Here is a 20,834-nt window from a genome sequence, read left to right as displayed (position 1 = left end):
CATCAATGATGAGAGAGAATCATTGACTGGCTGCCTCCTGCATGCCCCCTACTGGGGATGGAGCCCACAACCCTGGCATGTGGCCTGATCAAGAATGGGACCCTGACCTAGTTCATAGGCCAACGCTCAACCATTGAGCCATGCCAGCTGAGCACCAGTCTCCTTATCTTTATCGATTCCTTTGCTAGTCACACAACACATGGCCCAACAAGAATGGTTCTGGTATTTTAAAAGTAATAATCTAAAATATTCCACTACCTGCCTATTTGGTGGCTTTTAATCCCAGTGAACATCAGCCCCATTCAACCAGGAACTCTGCTTTACTGGTAGTTTTCCTTCTCTGGGTCTTTGTCCTAATTATTTCACATGCCGTCAGATGCCACTGTGCTTTTTCATTCATTAATTTTATTGGCTGCTGTCAGTTTCAAACCTTATGTACTGTGTCTCCTGGGCTAAATGTTAAAGAGTCAAAATAATAAAATCTCTTGCCATGCATGAAGCCTCCTTCACAGGCTGACTTGCCAAACAATGACTTAACTAACCACGATTTTAATACCTCATTAATTTTACTTTTAATTTCCTCCAAGTGAAGCATAAAAAATGTTTACATATGCACATTTGAAATGAACAATAATATTTTTTTCTACCCCTCCTTTTTTGCAATTAATGTTCCTATATGTTGAATCAAGTGGAAATATATTCCAAATACTTGGGCTGTGCTTTTCAGCACTATTCTATGTAGTGCCACTTATTTGCCAAATATTAACCCATACCTGCTATTAAATCTAGGCAATCCTGACTAAAGCCCTCATTTGAACTTGCTACTTACCTAACTTCATTGGACCTGTGTGAGGTTTTAACTTCAATCACAGCAACTTTTTAACACTCTCTCCAGCAGCTAAGGAGCCCTTTAATCACTCCTGAGGTCTCGCTGGGAGGGCTACTTCCCTTTAGATTTAGCCCTTGCTAGCATTAGATGTTTAAGGTAATTCCTTCGTTTTTCATCCTTTCCTTTATTTTCTTAAAGCAACAGCATTAAAACATTCCTGCTGGCATTATATTAATTTCCTTTGTTTTTCACTTTGTCTCTCAAAGACCCCTATCATGTAGGTAAAATATGCATATATCTGTAGTTTTCTAATAATCAAAACTGCATTTGTCTTAAGCCGAGGGGTGGGAGGGTTGACTATTAGTAGTCAACTATATATTCTTCCTAGTATTTTATATGTATAGAGTACTTCCTGTTTTGTTATGCATCCATCAATCAAGCTAACAAAACACCATTGCCCTCCACTATTTTTGTTTTTTTGCTTAGGAAATTACACTGCTAGATTATGCTCCCATGTAGGCTGCAGTTGTTTCTGCTCTTTGGAGTTGAGTCACTACCCCCTTTCCTACACTAGCCCCAGTGTTTTCTGGTGTGTTTTTCAAGACAAATAAAGCAATTTTTCTTCAGAAAGAAAACAGTTTCTCCTGCAACTCGCTTTCCTCTATTTGGCAGAATCCCATTGTTTAGGTACACGATTAAACTAAATGTGTAGGCTACCTATTTGGTCAGTTCAGAGAAGGGAGCCCAACTCCACAATTTGCAATCATTGCTCCTACAGGTTTATAGATTTTTAGACAAATGGTTCATCTGAAAGAACAAATTAGTTGAAATAGAGGAACATTAGTCATATGATATAGTAGGCGTTAGGGAGAAATACAGCAAATATAATGCCATGGTTCTCAACCTTCCTTTATTAACAAGACTCCAGAAAAGCACCAACTTCTAGAGGTTGTTGTCAATTAAAACATGCATATGACATTGCAGGAAGAACTGCTTTCTAAATTCAAGCTGAAATGCCAATGTTCTTTAGTAATGCAGTTTCTAATAGTTTTTCTCTTTGGAAGATGTATTTTAAGAAAAAAAATGTCTTCTCTAATTTCTGGAGGAAAAATCTATTTTATAAGTATGCACAAACTAAAATAGCTCTTGCTCAAATACTAAGTTTTAAGATAGTTGCCTATTCTTCAACTTCTTGAGATACTTGAATATTTGGGGAGTGAGGGGTACCTAGCTACAATCCATATGAAGAGGGACACATTTCAAGAGATTATGATTCACTGAGTAAGGCCCAGGACTCTGCCTAGTTAATGAACACGCCTAGTGATTCTGGTGCAGGTGATGCAGGAGGAACCCTGCCGTAGAAGATGCTGGTCCTCCAGCCTTCCTCCTCTGAGCACCTGGATGTGGGATGAAATTGCCAAATAAATCCTCCTGTGACTCCTAATTTCTCATTACCCTCCACACAACTCAAGGATTTTCTTTTAACCCTTATAGCTCCCTTTATGTCAGAAATACTTTTTCTAAATATAAATGTAGGTATTTTATTATAAACTTTGCCTCTCCTATCATGCATTATGATTTGTATTAAACTTTTTAGAGAAGGTGACATCTTCTCTTTTACGGCTGGCAATAGCAAACACATATGTAGGCCACTTCATTAGAAAAGGGCCCTATTTTGAGAAAGCCAAAAATACCAATAGATTAATGCAGGTTGGTGGTCCTTACAAATGTGGACAGTAGTCTGTTTCAAGATGGGTCATGTCAGTTGCTGGGATGGCCCTAGGAGTCAGAATAAAGTGCTATAATACCACAAGAAGAGGATCCAGAGTCCGAGGCCATACAAGAACTAAAGATAAAAGCAGAGTTGAGCTTTGATGTAAGTCATTGGGTAAAGAGAATTCAATGTGCATCACATTTTTCAGGATTCAGCTTGCATAAAAATATTCTTTTATATAAACAAGGTAGCGGGCAACTCTTAGCTCTTATGATAACCCCCCCCCCCACACACACACACACACACACACATACGCACGCACACATTCTAAACAGACACAGCTTTCTGATGGCCACTGGGAAGGTGGAGCACGCGTTCAATGTCAGTCCCCTCTTCTCCACTCAGCACAACTTGCTTATGCAGGGCCACCTGCAGATCAGTCCTGCAATGTGTTCCCTTCTACATACACTCATCAGTTTGAAGGAAGGGTCCAGACCATTCTCTGAAATGAGAGAAGGAAATGTTTGTTTATACTAGATGCATTGCTTCTAAGGATGTAAATATACTATAACAAACCCTGACTTCAATCCCCAGAGAAAGCCCTAGTTCTGTGGTCTTGTTCTAAAACATTTCCTTTCCCTGGGAGACCAGGGGAGTTTCCCTGCGTGCTCAGGTGTGATGGAGAAGTTGCAGTACGCCAGCCTCCTCAGCCGGCTACAGAGAGTAAAGGAGCAGTCCCAAGTGATCAATCAAGCAATGGCTGAGCTAGCGACCATTCCCTATCTACGGGACATCAGTCCGCAGGAGGCAGAATTGGTAAGTATTTGTTTTTCTTTGTTGAAGGCTTTCTTAGACCCTGAGTCAGAAGAAAAGTGATATGGTCTGAAAGAAATTTGTCATAATAAATGTAGCCTAAGGGCCAGCTCTCCAACCCTCATGAAGCATTCTAATGAAGAAACTGGGAAATGTAGAAAGGTGTCTTATTTTATTTGCTCACATTGACTGACTTCCATTTTTTAAAAAATATGTTTCTATTGTTTTTTTTTAGAGAGAGGAAGGGAGAGGGAAAGAAGATAGAAATATTGATGATAGAGAAACATAGATCGGCTGCCTTCTGCACGCCCCCTACTGGGGATCGAGCCCACAATCTGGGGCATATGTCCTAAGAAGGAATCGAACCAGGGACCTCTATGGTGCATGGGACAATGCTCAGTCCACTGAGCCATGCAAGCTGGTCTGGCTTACATTTTTTCATAGCAATATTTGTCTGACATGGAAAAACATGGGAAGGGGCTTATTATTTGAATTGTATGTCAAGTTTTGTGTTTTAAGTAAAGTTGTTTTAATTAATTGCTTCTCAAACTCCAAGACTTGTTAACACAGGATGATCTGTGGAAAATTGAGAGTACAAAAGAATAACCACTGTGCAGAAAACCAACCGTACAAAATAGTCTTTAGAGTTTTCTTATTCACTTCTAGTGTCGCATATATGTTGGCAGTGCCAACACACACACACACACACACACACACACACACACACACACACACACACTGGTACATTTAGATAGAACAATTATTTTATTCAAGGGGAAAATGTAGTTAGTCAAATGGCTGTATTTTTTAACTGAATCGTCCAGTTAACTCAGAAAACACAGGGGCAGTCAAAAACTAGTTGAAGGAATAGCTCAAACAATCTTCAAAAAGATTTGTTTTTATAACCATAATCAATATTAGAAATGACAGCAGCTAGTTTGAAAAACAATTAGTTAACCATGTGCTGGCCATTCAAGGAAAGGTAAGGTGTACTCTAGAGCAGTGGTTCTCAACCTTCCTAATGCCACGACCCTTTAATACAGTTCCTTATGTTGTGGTGACCCCCAACCATAAAATTATTTTCATTGCTACTTCATAACTGTAATTTTGCTACTGTTATGAATTGTAATGTAAATATCTGATATGCAGGATGTATTTTCATTGTTATAAATTGAACATAATTAAAGCATAGTGATTAATCACAAAAAAATATGTAATTATATATGTGTTTTCCGATGGTCTTAGTCGACCCCTGTGAAAGGGTCATTCAACCCCCAAAGAGGTCGAGGCCCACAGGTTGATGATATTGCAGAGTTGTAGCAGAAGGGCAGAGCGACCTTGGCTGCACATCAGAATCACCTGGGGATCTTTTTAAAATCCTGATTTCTGGGCCTCATCCTCCGGAAATTCTGTTTCTTTGTTAAGGGGTGGGGCCACAACATGAGTAACAAAGAAACAGAATTTCCAGAGGATGAGGCCCAGAAATCAGGATTTTAAAAAGATTCCCAGGTGATTCTAATGTGCAGTCAAGGTTGAGAACCACTGCTCTAGAGGGAATCTTAATGTTGGACAGGGAAGGGCTCTTTCCTTTGAGGCTTTAATTGAAGGTAGCTAAAACTAATTACAGACCTGAATTGAATTCATATAGCAAGGATGAGAACAGCCCAAACTGGTCACCTGTAATTTTCAGATAACTGAAGGAATCCTCCCTCCCTGAGTTTTCAAAGTTATAACAAATCAATCGAGAAATGCACTGCCAACATTTATAATGTTCATCTGAACCTGTCAAAGTGTGTTAAATATTGATATTCAAAGTAAGCACTTAAAATGGTCTGACTAGCCAAATAATAAAACTATAGGTGGGGGAGGGGGAAGTCTATTAATCAAGGATTCACTAAGTCATGCTTTCAAAACCTTTAAGGTTGTGTGCAGCAGAACGCCTCCTAAAAGGCTGTGTTTACTAGTAAAATACCTTTCATACGGCATTCAGGAGTGCAGTAAGCAAGGAGCTTTCAAAGTGCATGTTATAGCCAATTTCAGATGATTAATGCCCCTCAGAGATAAGAGGAAGCAAAGAAAATGTTAATCGAAGAAACCGGCTCAGTGTTGATCCAGTCTTCCTGAAAAGCACATGCAAGATTTCAACGAAAAATACAAGAGGGTTTTCTGCACCTTGGCGTTCTTCACCACCCATCTGCAGCTTCTTTCTTCTGGAAATACTTGCATTTCAAAATATACACCCAGGGCACCAAACTAGCATTATTGACATCCCTTATTAACATGTTAGTGCAGTATTCCACTCTCTCAATCCTTGGAAAACAGGATTTAATGGGATATTTTTATAATTTATCTGCCTACTAGAAAAAAATGTTAATGTATATGGATGTATATGTGGAGGCCCAATGTTTAAAAGTCATGCATCTTGCAAGGTTTCATCGCCATAAATAACAGATTTTACTTTTCAGCTTTGAAGCATGGGTTAACCTAGACAATAAATCCTGGTAAGGCCTTCTGTGGCACTGTCTAAACAGTGACTGCTCCATAGAAGAGTTCTGAGTGACTCCGCTCTGCCCTCCTGCCACAACTCTGCAATATCTAAAGTTCAGAAAGATTCTCTAAGGGTCCCCACTGTTTGAAGCCACAGTGGACTGAACTGGCATTTGTTCTTTAGAGAACTTTCCTTTTCAGCTGTGACCATCACATAGGTCCGTGTGGCTTCACCGCTTTGCAGCTACATATGCAGCAGGTGTATAGGGGACTATTTCAAATTGGAATGTGGCAGTTTGGGGCAAAAGGTGGAATTCTGAAAACTTGCCTGTGAATGGAACCTTAAAAAAAAGCGTGGTTATTTTGAAGTTTTAGAGAAGAAAAGAATAGTAAAAGAACTGAAGTGAGCTAGATTCTTTAAGAGGCAATAAGACAGCACAGTTTCAGAATTGTCCTCTGGTGAGCTTTTGCATGATGCCTGAAATCATGATATATCAGCCTCGGGAGACAATACTAAAACGCGTTCATGTACTACATGCCATTTCCTGAGAGAATTAACTATGGCCTTCATTCTTTACAACCCAAATCTGTTTTTACAAAACGTTAACGCTTACAACATTAAAACCTATATGTTTTCTACCCATTTTCAAGAAGCATATTTTCATTGTTTCAATATTTTATATCTGCAATAACACTCAGTAATGACTGAAGCAAAGATGGGGTAGCAATGTTCATTGTCAGAAAGATGAGTAATAAAATCATCAGCGTACAAATGATTTTTTAATTAGGTTTTAATCTGTGTATTTAGGGAAGTTATTTCTGTGCGAATTCCACACTGATAATTTTTATCTTGGTGCCACAGCTGCAGTCACTAATGGCAGATGCTATGGACACCCTCGAAGGAAGAAGAAACGATAAAGAACGTGTGTGGAATGCAATCCAAAAGGTAAAACTCTCAGCTGAAGGGAAAAGATATATGATTCTCAAAGCGAATGTCCGGCTTGGGTCAAGTCTGTTTAGAAGATAAAAAGGAAGCTCTTTGGGTTGTTTTAGTCTTTGTTTTGTGTTGTGTTGTGTTTTGTTTTGTTATTACATAAATGCAGCACTCTCTCTGGAAGTGTAACCAAAATCAAAGGTGGCTTTTTAACCTGTTCCCTAGGGCCTGCTTCTTTTCCAGCAGACTGTAGTCATATGTTGGTATGGGTCTTCTTATCGTTGTCATTTTCATATTCTATTTTTGTTCTCTGCTTCTTCATTATTGGTTATTATAGCTTTCTAAAAGCCCTTCCATCCATGTTCAGTCCACTTCCCAACCCTTTCCCCCACTTTTTAATCACTGGAGGAAAAAATGGCTACATTTCAGGGAACTACAGAGAAACCACTTTGATGTTTTTGAGGAGGAATAACATACTAGTTATTAGCTCCAGAGGAAGATCCCTTCATTGGCTATGGAGTTGAAATAAAGCGACCACCAGGATGTACCTGGCCGTCCGTGCTCTGGTGGCTTATGTGATACCACAGAGCACTCTGACAACATAGGAGTGGGTAATATTGAGTCTCCAGTCCAGCCAAAACTAATAAATTCTATTCAATCTATTCCCCACTCAGTCTCCTCCAATCACTATAAGAACCCACAAAGAGAACTGGTTCCAGGAGATGTGAGAGGAGCAAACCAAAGAAGCCTTCACTCTAAGAGGTAGCAGTCAGCCATGAGGGATTCTGGCACATCCAAGGAAATGTGTGCCTTCTGAACTCACTCAGAGGACCTATGATAAATGTATAAAACAGAAACTCACTGAACTCAGCAAATATTTGTTGAATATTTGCTATGCCAAGAGAGAATAGTAGGTGTTAAAGACTATGCTGGGAAAGACAAACACAGCCCCTGCCTATATAGGCCTTCCATCAGTTATTAAAGAACTAAAGGCCTGATGCACAAAATCTGTGCAAGGGGTAAGCCTTCACAGTCCCAGCTGCCTCGCAGCCCAGCTGCCTCACTGCCCCACAGCCCCACACCCACTTTGGCCTAGCACTGCCCGTTTCCACTGCCCCACCCCCCGATCAATCACCCTGCAGAGGGTGGCCTGGACCTCCCTCTTTCGGGCAATCATGAAGACCCCCAATTGATTGGCCTGCTGGTCAGTGGCCTGGTCCCTCTGGGGGTAATTGTGGGGCAATGGCGGGCCCCCCCAACCAATCGCATCACACCTACCTTGGCTGGCCTGGCACCAGTGTGTGTCATAATGTGGTTGTCCGGGAGGTCATTCTGCTGTCTGGCCGTTTGGTCAATTTGCATATTATGCTTTTATTATTATAGATTACTTATAAGTTTACAGAATATTCTGGTGAAAAGGTGAATGTTCAATGATCTATAGAAACAAATAGCTCAGAAAAGCCAAAAGTGATACTTATACAATATTTAAAGTCTACATAGTCATTATCGGATGAAAGGGAGATTTCTAAACAAAAGGAATAGTTTGTACCAAGAATGCAAAGAAAGCCTGGCAGATTCAAAACTGACAAAGACACAAGGAGCCTATTTCAAAACGAAATAAAGGCAGAAACCATCTCACAGAAAGACTTATAAATTATGTCAAGACATAATTTATGTGTGTGAAACACCTCCTGGGCTGTAGTGGGAGAACAGATTGAGGGGCTACAGAAATATGGGGAGGTCAGTTCTAAGGTGGTGGCTTGATCTATGGTGGAGGATATAGCAGTAGAGCGAAGCAGACTGATATAAGAAATATTCAGGAAGCCAAATCAACAGGCCTTGTAGTTCACTCGTTGCCTGTGGGAATTTAGAGAGTAGAAAGAATTAAGAATGATGCCCACATATTTGGCTTGAACCTCTGGGCAGGGAATGGAGAGAGGTTTGCTGGTGCCATTTACTGAGGAAGCAAACACTGTTGGCGGAGCAGCTTTTGGCAGCGAATCTGCACTACCTCAGAACCCAGCTGGGAGACAGAAACTATGCCCAATATTTGAAAGGGGGTTTAATATACAAAATGGTTAACTAGGTATGAAATTGTTAACTAGGTAACTGAAAAAGCAAAGGAAAACAATAACTTATCACAAAGAAAGCATTAAAGGCAGCATCTACCACCCATTAGTGCTGGAAGATCAAAGTGAAGATGTGGGAATTACTAAAACAGAAACTTGGCGAAGGAACCCTGCTGGCTAACACTCAGTCCTCCCACTGGAAGGTGCTGCCTAGCTGGTGCTAGTATCGCTGAGCTTAAAGGAGGCGTCCTGAAGGGCTGAGACCGGTGTCTGAGGCGTGGACACTGACCCACTGTGCTGTAGTAGAGGGGGAGAGGGGAGAAGGAATGGTAATGAAGGTAATTCTGATACTACAGAAAGGAACATATTCCTACAGGAAAAAAGCTTTGCTGAAAAGATGCTCACAGGAACCCCAATTAGACAGGAAGTCAGCATCCAGTAAACAGAAAGCAGCAAGTCCCTCTCTTGCCCTATTGACAGAGACGAAGAGCTAGCAAAATAGAAGCAGAGCTCTAGTCCCCACATCAAAGAACTAACGGTGGAAGGGTGGGCTTGGAGTTGAGAGACTATCAGCAACAACTGACACAAAAGTACAATGAACTGACAGTGCTGGCAAGGTATCCAGGAGAAATACAAAAGCCTGGAGTTCTGGATAAAAGACTGACTAGTCATTGCCAAATTGCTGTTAATGGAAATCATTTGAGTGACATGGCTGAGAAAGAACACAGAGTAAGAAGAGAGGCTTTAGGGGCACATTCAATCTTAAGAGGAGGACCCTACAACTGAGACGAAGAAGCAATGGCAAGAGAGATGGGAGCTTGGGGTAAAGCAAATCCAATTCTGATGGGAGTCATGCAATATAATAAAATATTTCTGTTAGCTACAAAAATAATCATTTAGAACAAAGGTCAGCAAACTCTCAGCCCTCAGGTTAAAATTGGCCAACCACCAATTTTTGTAAATCAAGTTTATTGCACATGTTTATGCAATTCATTTATGTACCGTCTATGTCACCTTGGTCAAGTTGAGTAGTCACCACAAATTCTTTATAGCTCACAAAGCCTAAATCATTTACTATCTGTCCCTATACAGAAAAAGTTTGCTATACCTTGATTTAGAGTATTACCCTTCACAGAAATATTTGCATTTGTATAATAATATTAATATTTTTGTAATAATATTTATATTTTTGCAGTATATAAATAACATTTGTACAGTGATATTTATATTTACAAATCTAAGTGACAACAGAAGAGTTCAAATATGAAATTCCAATGACCAGCCAAAAAGGTGGAAGACTGACATCTACCTATATCTGTCGACATCTTACAAACAACCATCAATTCTACCTCATTCTCAGCTAGTTTTTGACACTCACATTCGTAGAAGCACTGAGCCTGTAGCCTTCCACTTTGCCCCTCTTTCAATTATAGTTTGCTGTGTTACAAATCACCCCAAATGTATAGTGGTTTAGCAACAATGTGGTTCCATAGACTGACCAGACTCAGCCAGGTGGTTCCTGCTCAGTGCCTCTCATGCAGTTCGATCAGGTGGTTTTAATAACATGGGGTCATTTTAAAGCTAAAATGAACCGGACTCCAGAATGGCTCACTCACGTGGCTGACAGTTGACACCAGTCAGCTGAGACCGTTGACTGAAGTGCCCTAATGTAGCTTTTCCATGTGACTTAAGGGTTCCAAGAGGAAGTATTTCAAGACAAGGAAAATTGAAACCACAGTCCTCTCAAAGGCTAGTCCCAGAGGTGGCAGAGCAACTTCTACCATATTTATTGGTCAAAGCAGTCACAGGCAAGCCCAAATTCATAGGGTTGGAGGAATAGATTTCACTTCTCTATGGAGAAGGATATGTATGTTCAGTGAGAGAACGAAATGATAGTGTCTGTCTTGGAGACGAGCTCCAGCAGCAAAGCTGTGACTCTCTCTGGGATGGAAAACATGCAAGCAAGCAGGAGTCAAGAGGATAGTCAAGTCAAGGCCACTGAGATTGGAACGCTACAGAGCCACTCCACCCAACCACTGGGTGTCTACAAAGACCCACTGGTGAGCAGCCAATCTTTCCAAATTAAAAGCCCTGGAAATGATCCTAGCTTTCTAAATGGAAGTTCCTAAGAGGTGTTTAGGAAGATGTGAACGTGAAGGAACAGGGTGCCAAATTTTTCCCAAGGGCTTTTAATTTGGTTAATGTGACTCTACAAAGAATGATCCTATCACTTTCAGACAATTCCGGTAGCAAGTAAGTAATTTCCTTTTATTGCTACAGAGTTAATTGGCGTGTGCAGAAAAAAATAATTTGAAAAAAAAAACTAATTGTACAAGCTACACTGTGTTCTGAGCCCACTAGAAGTTGATATCAGCATCACCACCTCTGAGATCTGTTATCTGTAATAGAAACAGCTGTTGTACCTAATGAAAACACTTGAAATTTTCATCGGAAGCAGCAGAATTATAGCAGCACCTCCTAGTTCCACATAGTTACAGGGACTGTCAGAATCCCCATTATCTAACACGATGTTTAGAGCTCCACTTTGTTATAGGTCTATAAAAAGCCTAGCAAGATGAAATCCGATCCATACGCATTGACCTCCTGTCTATATTTTGTTTTCATTGAGATTTCACTAACCACCCAGAAAAAGAGAGTATGAGACAGTTGTTTTTTCTTAACTCACTAGAACTAAAACACATTCTTTATAGAGTTTTAGGCTATTTGCTTTTGTTTTGGTTTGGCTTTACAGAGCATTATGTTCTTTCTGGTAATTAACTCAAGAAAGATATATTAATGTTGGTTTAGCTGTACATATACAAAAATAAGCAGGTTCTGTTAAAAAAAAAAAAAAGGTAAATTTTCTTGTATTGGCAAGTCCCATGCCACAGCAAAACTCTTTAATTGAGATTGTCACACTTTGCTTCATTTTAGTCTATAAATACCTGAGAAAACACTCTTTTGAATATCTCATAGGTCCTATTAATACACAGTGCATTCATGCATTCATCAAACATTTACCCAGCACCTCCTCTGGGCCCAACTCTATTACAAGCAGTGCCCTCATGATGTTTTCACTCTATTTGAGAAAAGTAGGCAATACACCAGCTAAAAAATCTGGAATGTGTTATAAGTAGTAAATGCTGTGGGTGGAGGAGACAGGAACAGAAAATAGAAAATACCAGATGATTGCAACTGCAATAGAATAGTCAGGGCAGGATCCACCAAGGTGACTTTAAAGAAATAACTGAAAGAAATGCAAACCTTGCAAATAGCTGGTGAAAATCATTCCAAGTAAATGAAACAGCAAATTCAAAACCTGAAGATTGGACATGCCTGCCATGTACAGGGACCTGCAAGGAGGGCAGTGTGACTAGGGTAAAATGAATAAGAGTAATGGGAAATGAAGCCAGCAAGCAGAGGATATAATACTTTGTCAAATAAGAAAACAATATAAGCTACAGCTTAGAATAGATTATAAGACCTGGATGGAGTGGCTCAGTGGTTGAGTGATGACATATAAACCAGGAGGTCAGGGTTGTATTCTCGGTCAGGGCACATGCCCAGGTTGTGGGCTCGATTCCCAGTGTGGGACACCCAGGAGGCAGCCAATCAATGATTCTTTCTCATCACTGATATGTCTATTTCTCTCTCCCTTTTCTTTCCTCTCTAAAATCAATAAATATATATTTTTAAAAGAATAGATTGAAGGGAGCAAGGGTAGAATCAGGGAGACAAGCTAGGAGATTATTATAATGATACTAGAGGCCCAGTGCACAAAAATTTGTGCACTCAGGGGGAAGTGGGGGGAGTCCCTCAGCCCGGCCTGTGCCCTCTCGCAGTCTGGGTCCCCTCGGGAGATAACGACCTGCTGGCTTAGGCCTGCTCCCGGGTGGCAGAGGGCAGGCCTAATCCCTAGGTGCAGCCCCTGGTCGGGCTCAGAGCAGGGCCGATTGGGGAGTTGGGGCACCGCCCCTGTCATGCACAGAGCAGGGCAGATCTGGAGGTTGCGATACCACCCTCAGTCACGCTCAGGGTAGGGCTGATTGGGATGTTGGGGAACCGCCCCCTGTCACACTCAAGGCAGGGTCGATGGGGAGGTTGCGGCGCCACCCCCTGTCATGCACAGAGCAGGGCCAATCAGGGGGTTGGGGCGCTGCCCCCTGTCATTCACAGAGCAGGGCCCATCAGGGGGGTTGGGGCTCTGTACCCTCTCACGCACAGAGCAGGGCTGATCAGGGGGTTGGGGACCTCCCCCCTGTCACACACAGAGCAGGGCTGATCAGGGGGTTGGGGACCTCCCCCCTGTCACTCACAGAGTAGGGCCAATAGGGGAGTTGGGGCACCACCCCCTGTCACACACAGAGCAGGGCCCATCAGGGGGTTGGGGTGCCACACCCTGTCACACTCAGGGCAGGGCTGATGGGGAGGTTATGGCTCTACCCCATCACACACAGAGCAGGGCCCTTGGGGGGCGGTTGGGGTGTCGCCCTCTATCACCCACAGAGCAGGGCCGATCAAGGGGTTGGGGCACTGCCACTCTCACACTCAGGGCAGGGCTGACGGGGAGGTTATGGCTCTACCCCGTCACACACAGAGCAGGGCCCTTGGGGAAGGGGGGGGTTGGGGCGCCACACCCTGTCACACACAGAGCCACTGGGTGATCAGGGGGTTGGGGAGATCCCCCCTATCAGGCACAGAGCAGGGCTGATCAGGGGGTTGGGACGCCTTCCCCTGTCATGAACAGAGCAGGGCAGATAGGGAGGTTGTGGCCCCGCCCCCTGTCACACACAGAGCCGCAGGGTGATCAGGGGGTTTGGGCGCTGCCCCCTGTCATGCTGATCCCAGTGCCGGGAGGCCTTGCAGCTCCGCTGATCCCGGTGCTGGGAGGCATATTACCCTTTTACTATATAGGATAGAGGCCTGGTGCACGGGTGGGGGCCAGCTGGTTTGCCCTGATGGGTGTCCTGGATCAGGGTGGGGGTCCCCACTGGGGTGCCTGGCCAGCCTGGGTGAGGGGATGATGGTTGTTTGCAGCTGGTCACACACCCTTCAGGGTGGGGGTCCCCACTGGGGTGCCTGGCCAGTCTGGGTGAGGGGCTGAGGGCTGTTTTCAGGCTGGCGGATGACTGAAGCTCCTAACCGCTCCTTTTTTTCTTTTTTTTTTTCATTCTGGGCCAGCTTTAGCTCTGAGGCTCCAGCTCTTAGGCCTCTGCTGCTGAAAGCAGGTTTCTGGCCTTTGTTTACCTTCTGTATTTGAAACAATGTTGCGATCCTGCTGGCTGAAGCCAGCAACTAAAGCAGGTTTCTGGGGTTTTGTTTAGCTTCTATATTTGTAACATAGTTGCTTAGAGTTGCAGCTCAGAGGCCGGCAGCGGCAGGCGGGGAACGTTGGAGTCCTCAGTCACTGAAGCAAGCAAGCCTCCTGTAGGCTTCAAGCTGCCTGGCTGCCAGCCTCCATCTTGGCTGGCAGTTAATTTGCATATTGCCCTGATTAGCCAATGGGAAGGGTAGCGGTCGTACGCTAATTACCATGTTTCTCTTTTATTAGATAGGATGATACAGGAGAGTGATTATAGTGGCTTGAACTCAAGGTTGGATGGCTTGAATCTTGAACCCAGGTGGTGGCAGTGGAAATGAGAAGTGAAGAAAAGGTTTATATAGAGGGAAGGGAAGCTAGTACGTAAAAAAAAAAAAAAAAAAAAAAAAAAAGCCTGAACTAACAATTTGGAAACCTGGCCTGTCACCATTAGAAAAGGAAACCACTTCCTTTCTCTGGACCTCAGTTTTCTTATCTATAAAATAAGATATTGACCTAGAAGATTCTAAGTCTCCTCCTAGCTCTGAATGAATTAAGTTTTGTTGTTTGTTTGTTTGTTTGTTTGTTTGTTTGTTTGTTTTGAAAGCCAGACTTTCAAAATGAAAGAATAAGAATTAATGTTTACTAAGCTCTTCATTAGTGGCTACACTCTCCTATTCACTTTAAATATAACAACTCACTAATCCTCACATGAGGTAATGCATTAAACAGAAAGTTTAGCAGTGTGTCTAAAGTCACACAGCCAGCAAGTGGTAGAGCCAAGACTTGATCTAGACCTTTATAGAAGCCCACATTTTGTTCTGCCTGAAAATTCCTGACTGACCAACATTGTTTTGTGTAGTATAGCTGAGCATTCAGGTGTGAGGCCAATGGAGAATTTCAGTAACCTCTAACCAAAATGGAATTTGGCCATAAGCTAGCCTAGTTGGATGTCTTCAATTCTCAAAATAAAGTTATTTTAATCTGAGCCAAAAAAAAAGTCTCAAAGGAATTTTTGGCTTAGTATACCTTTGTAATCTACCAATCTAGGATTCTCCTCCTCTGTTCCTTACTTTTTAATCTATAACCATAAAGAATACACAGCCTAGCCCTGGACAGTGTGGCTCAGTTGGTTGAGCATTGTCCCATGCACCAAAAGGTCACCAGTTCAATTCCCAGTCTGGGTACATGGCCAAGTTGTGGGTTCAGTACCCAAGGTGCATACGAGAGGCAACCGATTGATGTGCCTCTTTCACATCAATGCTTCTCTCTCCCTCTCCCTCCTCTCTCTCTCTAAAAAAAAAAAAAATCAATAAAAACATTTACAGAAAAGAATACACAGCCTAAATCTGCAAATCTTTGACCATTAATTCAGCTCCCACTCATGGGACTTTAAGCAAGTCACAACCTTTTAAGAAGCATAATGTATTTGCATCCTTATCACCTTCAGAGTCTATGATTTTGTGTTTCTTAACACTGAATCCAAAGGCCCATTAAAGCTTTATAAACTAGGCCTGAAAATAAATAGACAAAGGAGTCTTTAGAAAAAAATTATTTTTAAAAAATGCACCACCTGTTAAGTTGGAACATTCCTATTTCTTCTCACCAGAGAATCAGTTAAGAGAAATAGTTAAGCACTCTGCTGCAACTTAGAAGAAAAGTTACTTGCTCTTCACTCACAAAGTCTAAATTTCACACTAAGAAGATCAGAATTTAATCTCATCCAACAAAATTTTTTTCTTATTCTGATATGCCTCTGGATCACTGATGTGAGACTAAATGAGAGAATTAAACTGTTATTTTAAAAGTAATGATAGAAATACCCTAGCATATAATCATGGTCCTGTGAATTTTCATGAACAGTAATGCTACTTCCACATTTCATCAAATATTATAATATCACAAAGTACATCATGATATTCAATGAATCTAACTAATGCAGTATAGGTGGATATCTTTAAATCATCCACATGAACTTATTCAAAATTATTTAGCTTTTTATGTTCCTTTTTAATCTCAAAATCTTAACTTATAAATCACACTTACACAGAAATGACATTCATTGATGTACTAATTTGGTCTTTTAGGATGAAAACGGGAGAGAACTGTATGTCACTTAGCAACGCTGTTCTGTCCCAGGCTGATGCAGGCAAAGCAAACAGGGGAGAATACAAATCTGGGAGATGGGCCAGGGGCAGTTGGTTGAGGAGGGAGGAGGAAGAGCAAATTGGAGCATTATATTTACTTTCCACATCAGCATTCAAACCTGAAATCCTTCCAGAAACCCTTCTGAGAGACTGCACAGGCGGCACCATCATTCATCGGCCAGTCATTTGGGCTGACTAATCTGTGGTTAGGGCATGCAGTTGTGTCTCTCTGAAAGTAATACTGTCTTTTCAAAGATTCAGCAGCCGTACCACTCATTGGCAAGTTTTTTCAGCAATCGCGTTTTTCCTATGTGTGTTGTTCTTTAAAGAGTCTCTGCAGATTTATTGCAATTTGATTATGAATCTTCTCAGCTTCTGGTGACAGGCTTCGACATTAGCATATCCCCAAATTCCTTTACAGTGTGTGCTCCAAGCGCTGCTAAGCAGTTCTATCCATGGCAAAATGCAAATCGTGGGGAGCAACCTAAGTACTGATGGCTGACCATGCTGGGGCAGAGTAGGTAAAAGCTCTGAGAACGAGGATGGAGGCAAAGCTTAAGGGGATGGAGAGGCCACAAGCAGGAACTAAATCCCTGTGGTTCCTGGGATAGATGAGTCTGAGCCAGTAGGTGTCCAGGCCAACAGCTGTAGTGGAGGGGCCTCCACCAAAGCCCAGGCAAACCTCCTATTGCGGTCACAGGCTGAGCCCTGGGGCAGTCAGACCTAATTAGAAGACCTCATTCTCAAATGTTACCCACAGCAAAGCCAGGTCTAGCCTGGGAAGTACAGAAAACCAAATGCTTTCGTTCTGGCCATCTCCCCCGGCCACGGAACATACCCCAAATCTAAATGGCACATTTCAATTATGTAAACCAAACAGCATCTTTCTCATTTGACTTAAAGGAAACATTTAAGTTTGTTAAACATTTTCAACAAGTGTAGTTGCTAATCAATCACTGTCCACCTGTATGTGCACGTTCCTCCAAAATTACATACTTTGTTGGCTGGAACTATTATCTTCTAAAATGTTGATGATTTGGCAGGAAATTTCTGTGTAGGAATGGAATCATAGCAAGGCCGTCATCTAGGGAGCATGTATCCAAAAGTTTTGCCCTTTTTAACCAGGACTTTATCAAGGGCCAGACAAAGCTAATTGCCATTGTGCTCTTGTACTTAATAAAATACTATAGCTCAACAAATTATCAAACTATGTTAGTCTTTGAAGCTTGCTTTTGAATAGCTATCGCAATTGAAACAAGGCATAGAAAAATGTATCTCCAATAAATAAGTTAATAATGCAATGATGACAAATATCATCAGTGATTACTATTGATCTTTCAGTGTGTGCCAAGCATTTCAACCAGTTATCATTTCAATGATTGCAATAACCCTATGAGGGAGATGTCGCTAATTCTCCACTAAAAGATGATGCAAAGGAGCATTGTAGAATTAACAAGGAGATCAAGTCCAAGTTTGTACTGACAGGATTTGGTTTTGAATCAGATTATTTGAGTCCAAAGCTCTGTTCTTAATCATTAGCTAGACTGCTTAGGTTTAACCAAATGCAGCTACTAAAGGTCAATGGCACAAAGAACATCGCCTGACCCTAGCCATAAGATAACCAAGGAAACCACCTTTGAGTCTGCTCGTGGGCAGTGAGTGGGATCAAAGCACTAGAGACTATTGCAGGCATCCTCTGTCTTTCTCTAGATCACAGCTCACTGGCCCAGGCAAGGACTTACCCAGACTGCTTTGCAGCAGCTCCCTGACCAAATCCAAACCTTGGCACACACTATCCCCCAGATCATGCTGCTCTTACTGTCCTCCCTCATCATCCCTCCCTTTGTAGACATATCACGTATAGGTTGGCTTTTATACTTCACCATTTTCACTCCTGCTGCAACATCAAAACTTCAAGAAAACAGCTTGAAAGCCTAACTGTTCCTGCAGTGGACTTACTGTCACTCTGAAGGCCACTCTCTGGTGACTTATCTGAATTAGCATTCTGAAATGCACCTGGTTCTCAATGAAAATGCAAGTCTAGAAGTACATATTGGCACAAGCCCTCGCAGCTTTAACCTCACATCACAGAGCCCCGGGGCTGGGATCGGACAGCACGTTGTTAACCTGCTTCACTTCCTGTGATCTCTCTGCCTGTCTCACTAAGGAGATAATACAGGGAGGCCACTAACACAGAAACTGGAAATGCTCATGTAACTCCAGCCCTATCGGCGTTCTTATCTTTGTCAACACTTTTCCAAATGCATCTCTCAGAAGTTCAATGAAATATTCTGGCGTGAGGTAGAAGAGCATATATCTCAAGTGTATTTGGAACTGAAGAGTAATTTTGCAATTCATTCTTAAAGTTACTCTCTTTAAAATAGCAAAGTATCTCCTTTGCTTGACGGCCCAGCATTTTGTTGCATGTATTTTATACATTAAGTTTTGCAATCCTTTGTAATTCAGAAGAATAACAGAATAATAGCTTATACCACTTGGTAGCTAAATGAACCATAGGACATCTTGCATTCTATATTGAAAGTGGGATTAATACAGAGTTCAGAGCAATTGACTTGTAGCTCATTCAGTCATTTAGAGTGCACTCATTATACCTTTCATCTTTTGGAGAAGGGCAAAAACGAAAGTGCCTTTATATGCAGCCCTAAAGGAAAATATGAGTCATTTGTTATCCTGATTATGACTTTCTTAAAATGATGCATGTAGAAGAGGAGACAAGACTGTAATCTAAAACACTACAAATGCTGCAAACACAAACAAACACATTTTTCTTAGCATCATCCAAACTGAGTATATAGCTTATGTATATTCTGCTAAAATGGCTTTGTGCTGGAGAAAAGACTGTGGAGAGGAGCATGAGATAGCTGGTGAAGAGGTGACGTTGGATCTGTGTTAGAGAGATTCTGGCCTAGAGATTAAATTACTGATTTAAGAGGCTTTTAACTTCCCCAGACCTCTTAATTGGAGAAAAGACCCTTCAGCTTCCCAGTAATTCACTTCATCATATTGTTAAAGATACTTTAGAAGCAACTGGGAAAACTAATTCAAGAACTAAAAGTACATCTTTCTAATATATGAGGGTCAAAAATATATATTTTTTTAAAGTAATGATAGTGGATTTCCACTTCCGGGAATATAGAGTAAACATGCTTTGGCTATTTCTCCCATTAAGTATAACTAAAACCATGGACAGGATATGTAAAACAAATACAAGACTCGGAAAGGTAGAATGAGAAAGGCAGACAGCCTAGGGGCATGGAGACCTGAGGGATGACATAGTGGTAAAGGGTAAGTTCATTAATTTTTGTTTGTTTGTTTTGACTCATACATCCTGCATTTGTTGCTAAAGAAGCTGGTAACCCAGAAATACTAACATATGCAGACCAAAAAAAGCCTGCTCTCTCTAGCCAAAGGACAAGGAATGCAAGACAGAAAACTCTTAGACAATAGTCATTCTCTTCTAGCCAAACACCACAGGGAAAATGGTCATCCAACCCCCACCCATGTCAGCAAAGGACTTAGATTTCTACCTTGCTAGGCTATAACAAGGTGTCCCAACCTTCCCACCCTAACAGAGTGGTGTCAGAGAAGACCAAATAAGGAGCCTGGACACCTGACCCCACTGGGTGACAAGGCTCCCCTCTTGTCTGTTCCCCCTATTGGTGTTGTATCAGAGGAGGCCTAGTAGAGAGCCAGGAAATTCACCAACCTACGATCATGAGCCTCCCACCTCGGTCTGATGTCAGTGGAGGCCACAGGGATCTCCTACTCCTCCCAGCTAGGGAAGGATCAGTGGGAGCCGAGTGAAGAGCTTGAATGCTCATCCCCACCAGAAGGAACGAGGGCCCCCTTCCTCAGGTGTCCATGAAGGTTTCCAGTCCTACCTGGCAGTAATGAGGCAGTGCCTCTCCTGTCCCTGTGACATCAGTGATGTAAAGATCCAGCTAAACCAGAAGATCTAAATAAGACCGAGTATATCGTAACATATCCAAAACGTCCATATTTCAATCCAAGATCACTCATCATACCAAGAATCAGGAAGATCTCAAACTGAGTGAAGAAAGATAATCAATAGATGCTAACCCAGAGATGTCAGAGATATTAGAACTAACTGACAAAGATGTTAAAGCAACTGTCATAAAAAATGTTCTAATGAGCAATTACAATTTACAAATACCTTAAAACAAATGAAACAATAGAATCTCAGCAAAGAAATAGAAGCTATATAAGGACCGAATAGGAACTTTAGAACTGAAAAATATAATAAACCAAAATTTAAAACCCACTCGACAGCAGAATGAATGGGACCGAGGAAAGAATCAGGTCAATAGACATTAACCAAACTGAACAGCACCCATGGACCATAATAAAGGCATGTTCCCCAGGTCTGCCTCTCAGCTTGTACTGTGCTTTGACCTGCTGTGTGGCCCCTCAAGGCATGCCATGTACTTCCTCTGAGTAAAAAAATTCCCTATTTTAACTTTTCCTGTGGTCTTTTTTGGAACTGCAGGTCACTGTCCAGCA

General features: G+C 41.9%; 1 protein-coding gene across 1 annotated transcript in view; it reads left to right on the top strand.

Annotated features, from left to right (window-relative positions):
* The window catches only part of SPATA16 (spermatogenesis associated 16), a 213,500-nt gene that overhangs the window by 177,790 nt on the left and 14,876 nt on the right, over positions 1–20,834 (top strand). Inside the window, 2 exon segments of the mRNA XM_059685975.1 lie at positions 3,195–3,359; positions 6,706–6,789. Coding sequence (XP_059541958.1) covers positions 3,195–3,359; positions 6,706–6,789 — 249 coding nt within the window.

The sequence above is a fragment of the Myotis daubentonii genome, chromosome 3 (assembly GCF_963259705.1).
Source record: "Myotis daubentonii chromosome 3, mMyoDau2.1, whole genome shotgun sequence".
In the NCBI taxonomy this organism is placed as follows: domain Eukaryota; kingdom Metazoa; phylum Chordata; class Mammalia; order Chiroptera; family Vespertilionidae; genus Myotis; species Myotis daubentonii.
Note: the sequence above shows the minus strand (reverse complement) of the source record. Positions and strands in the feature narration are given on the sequence as shown.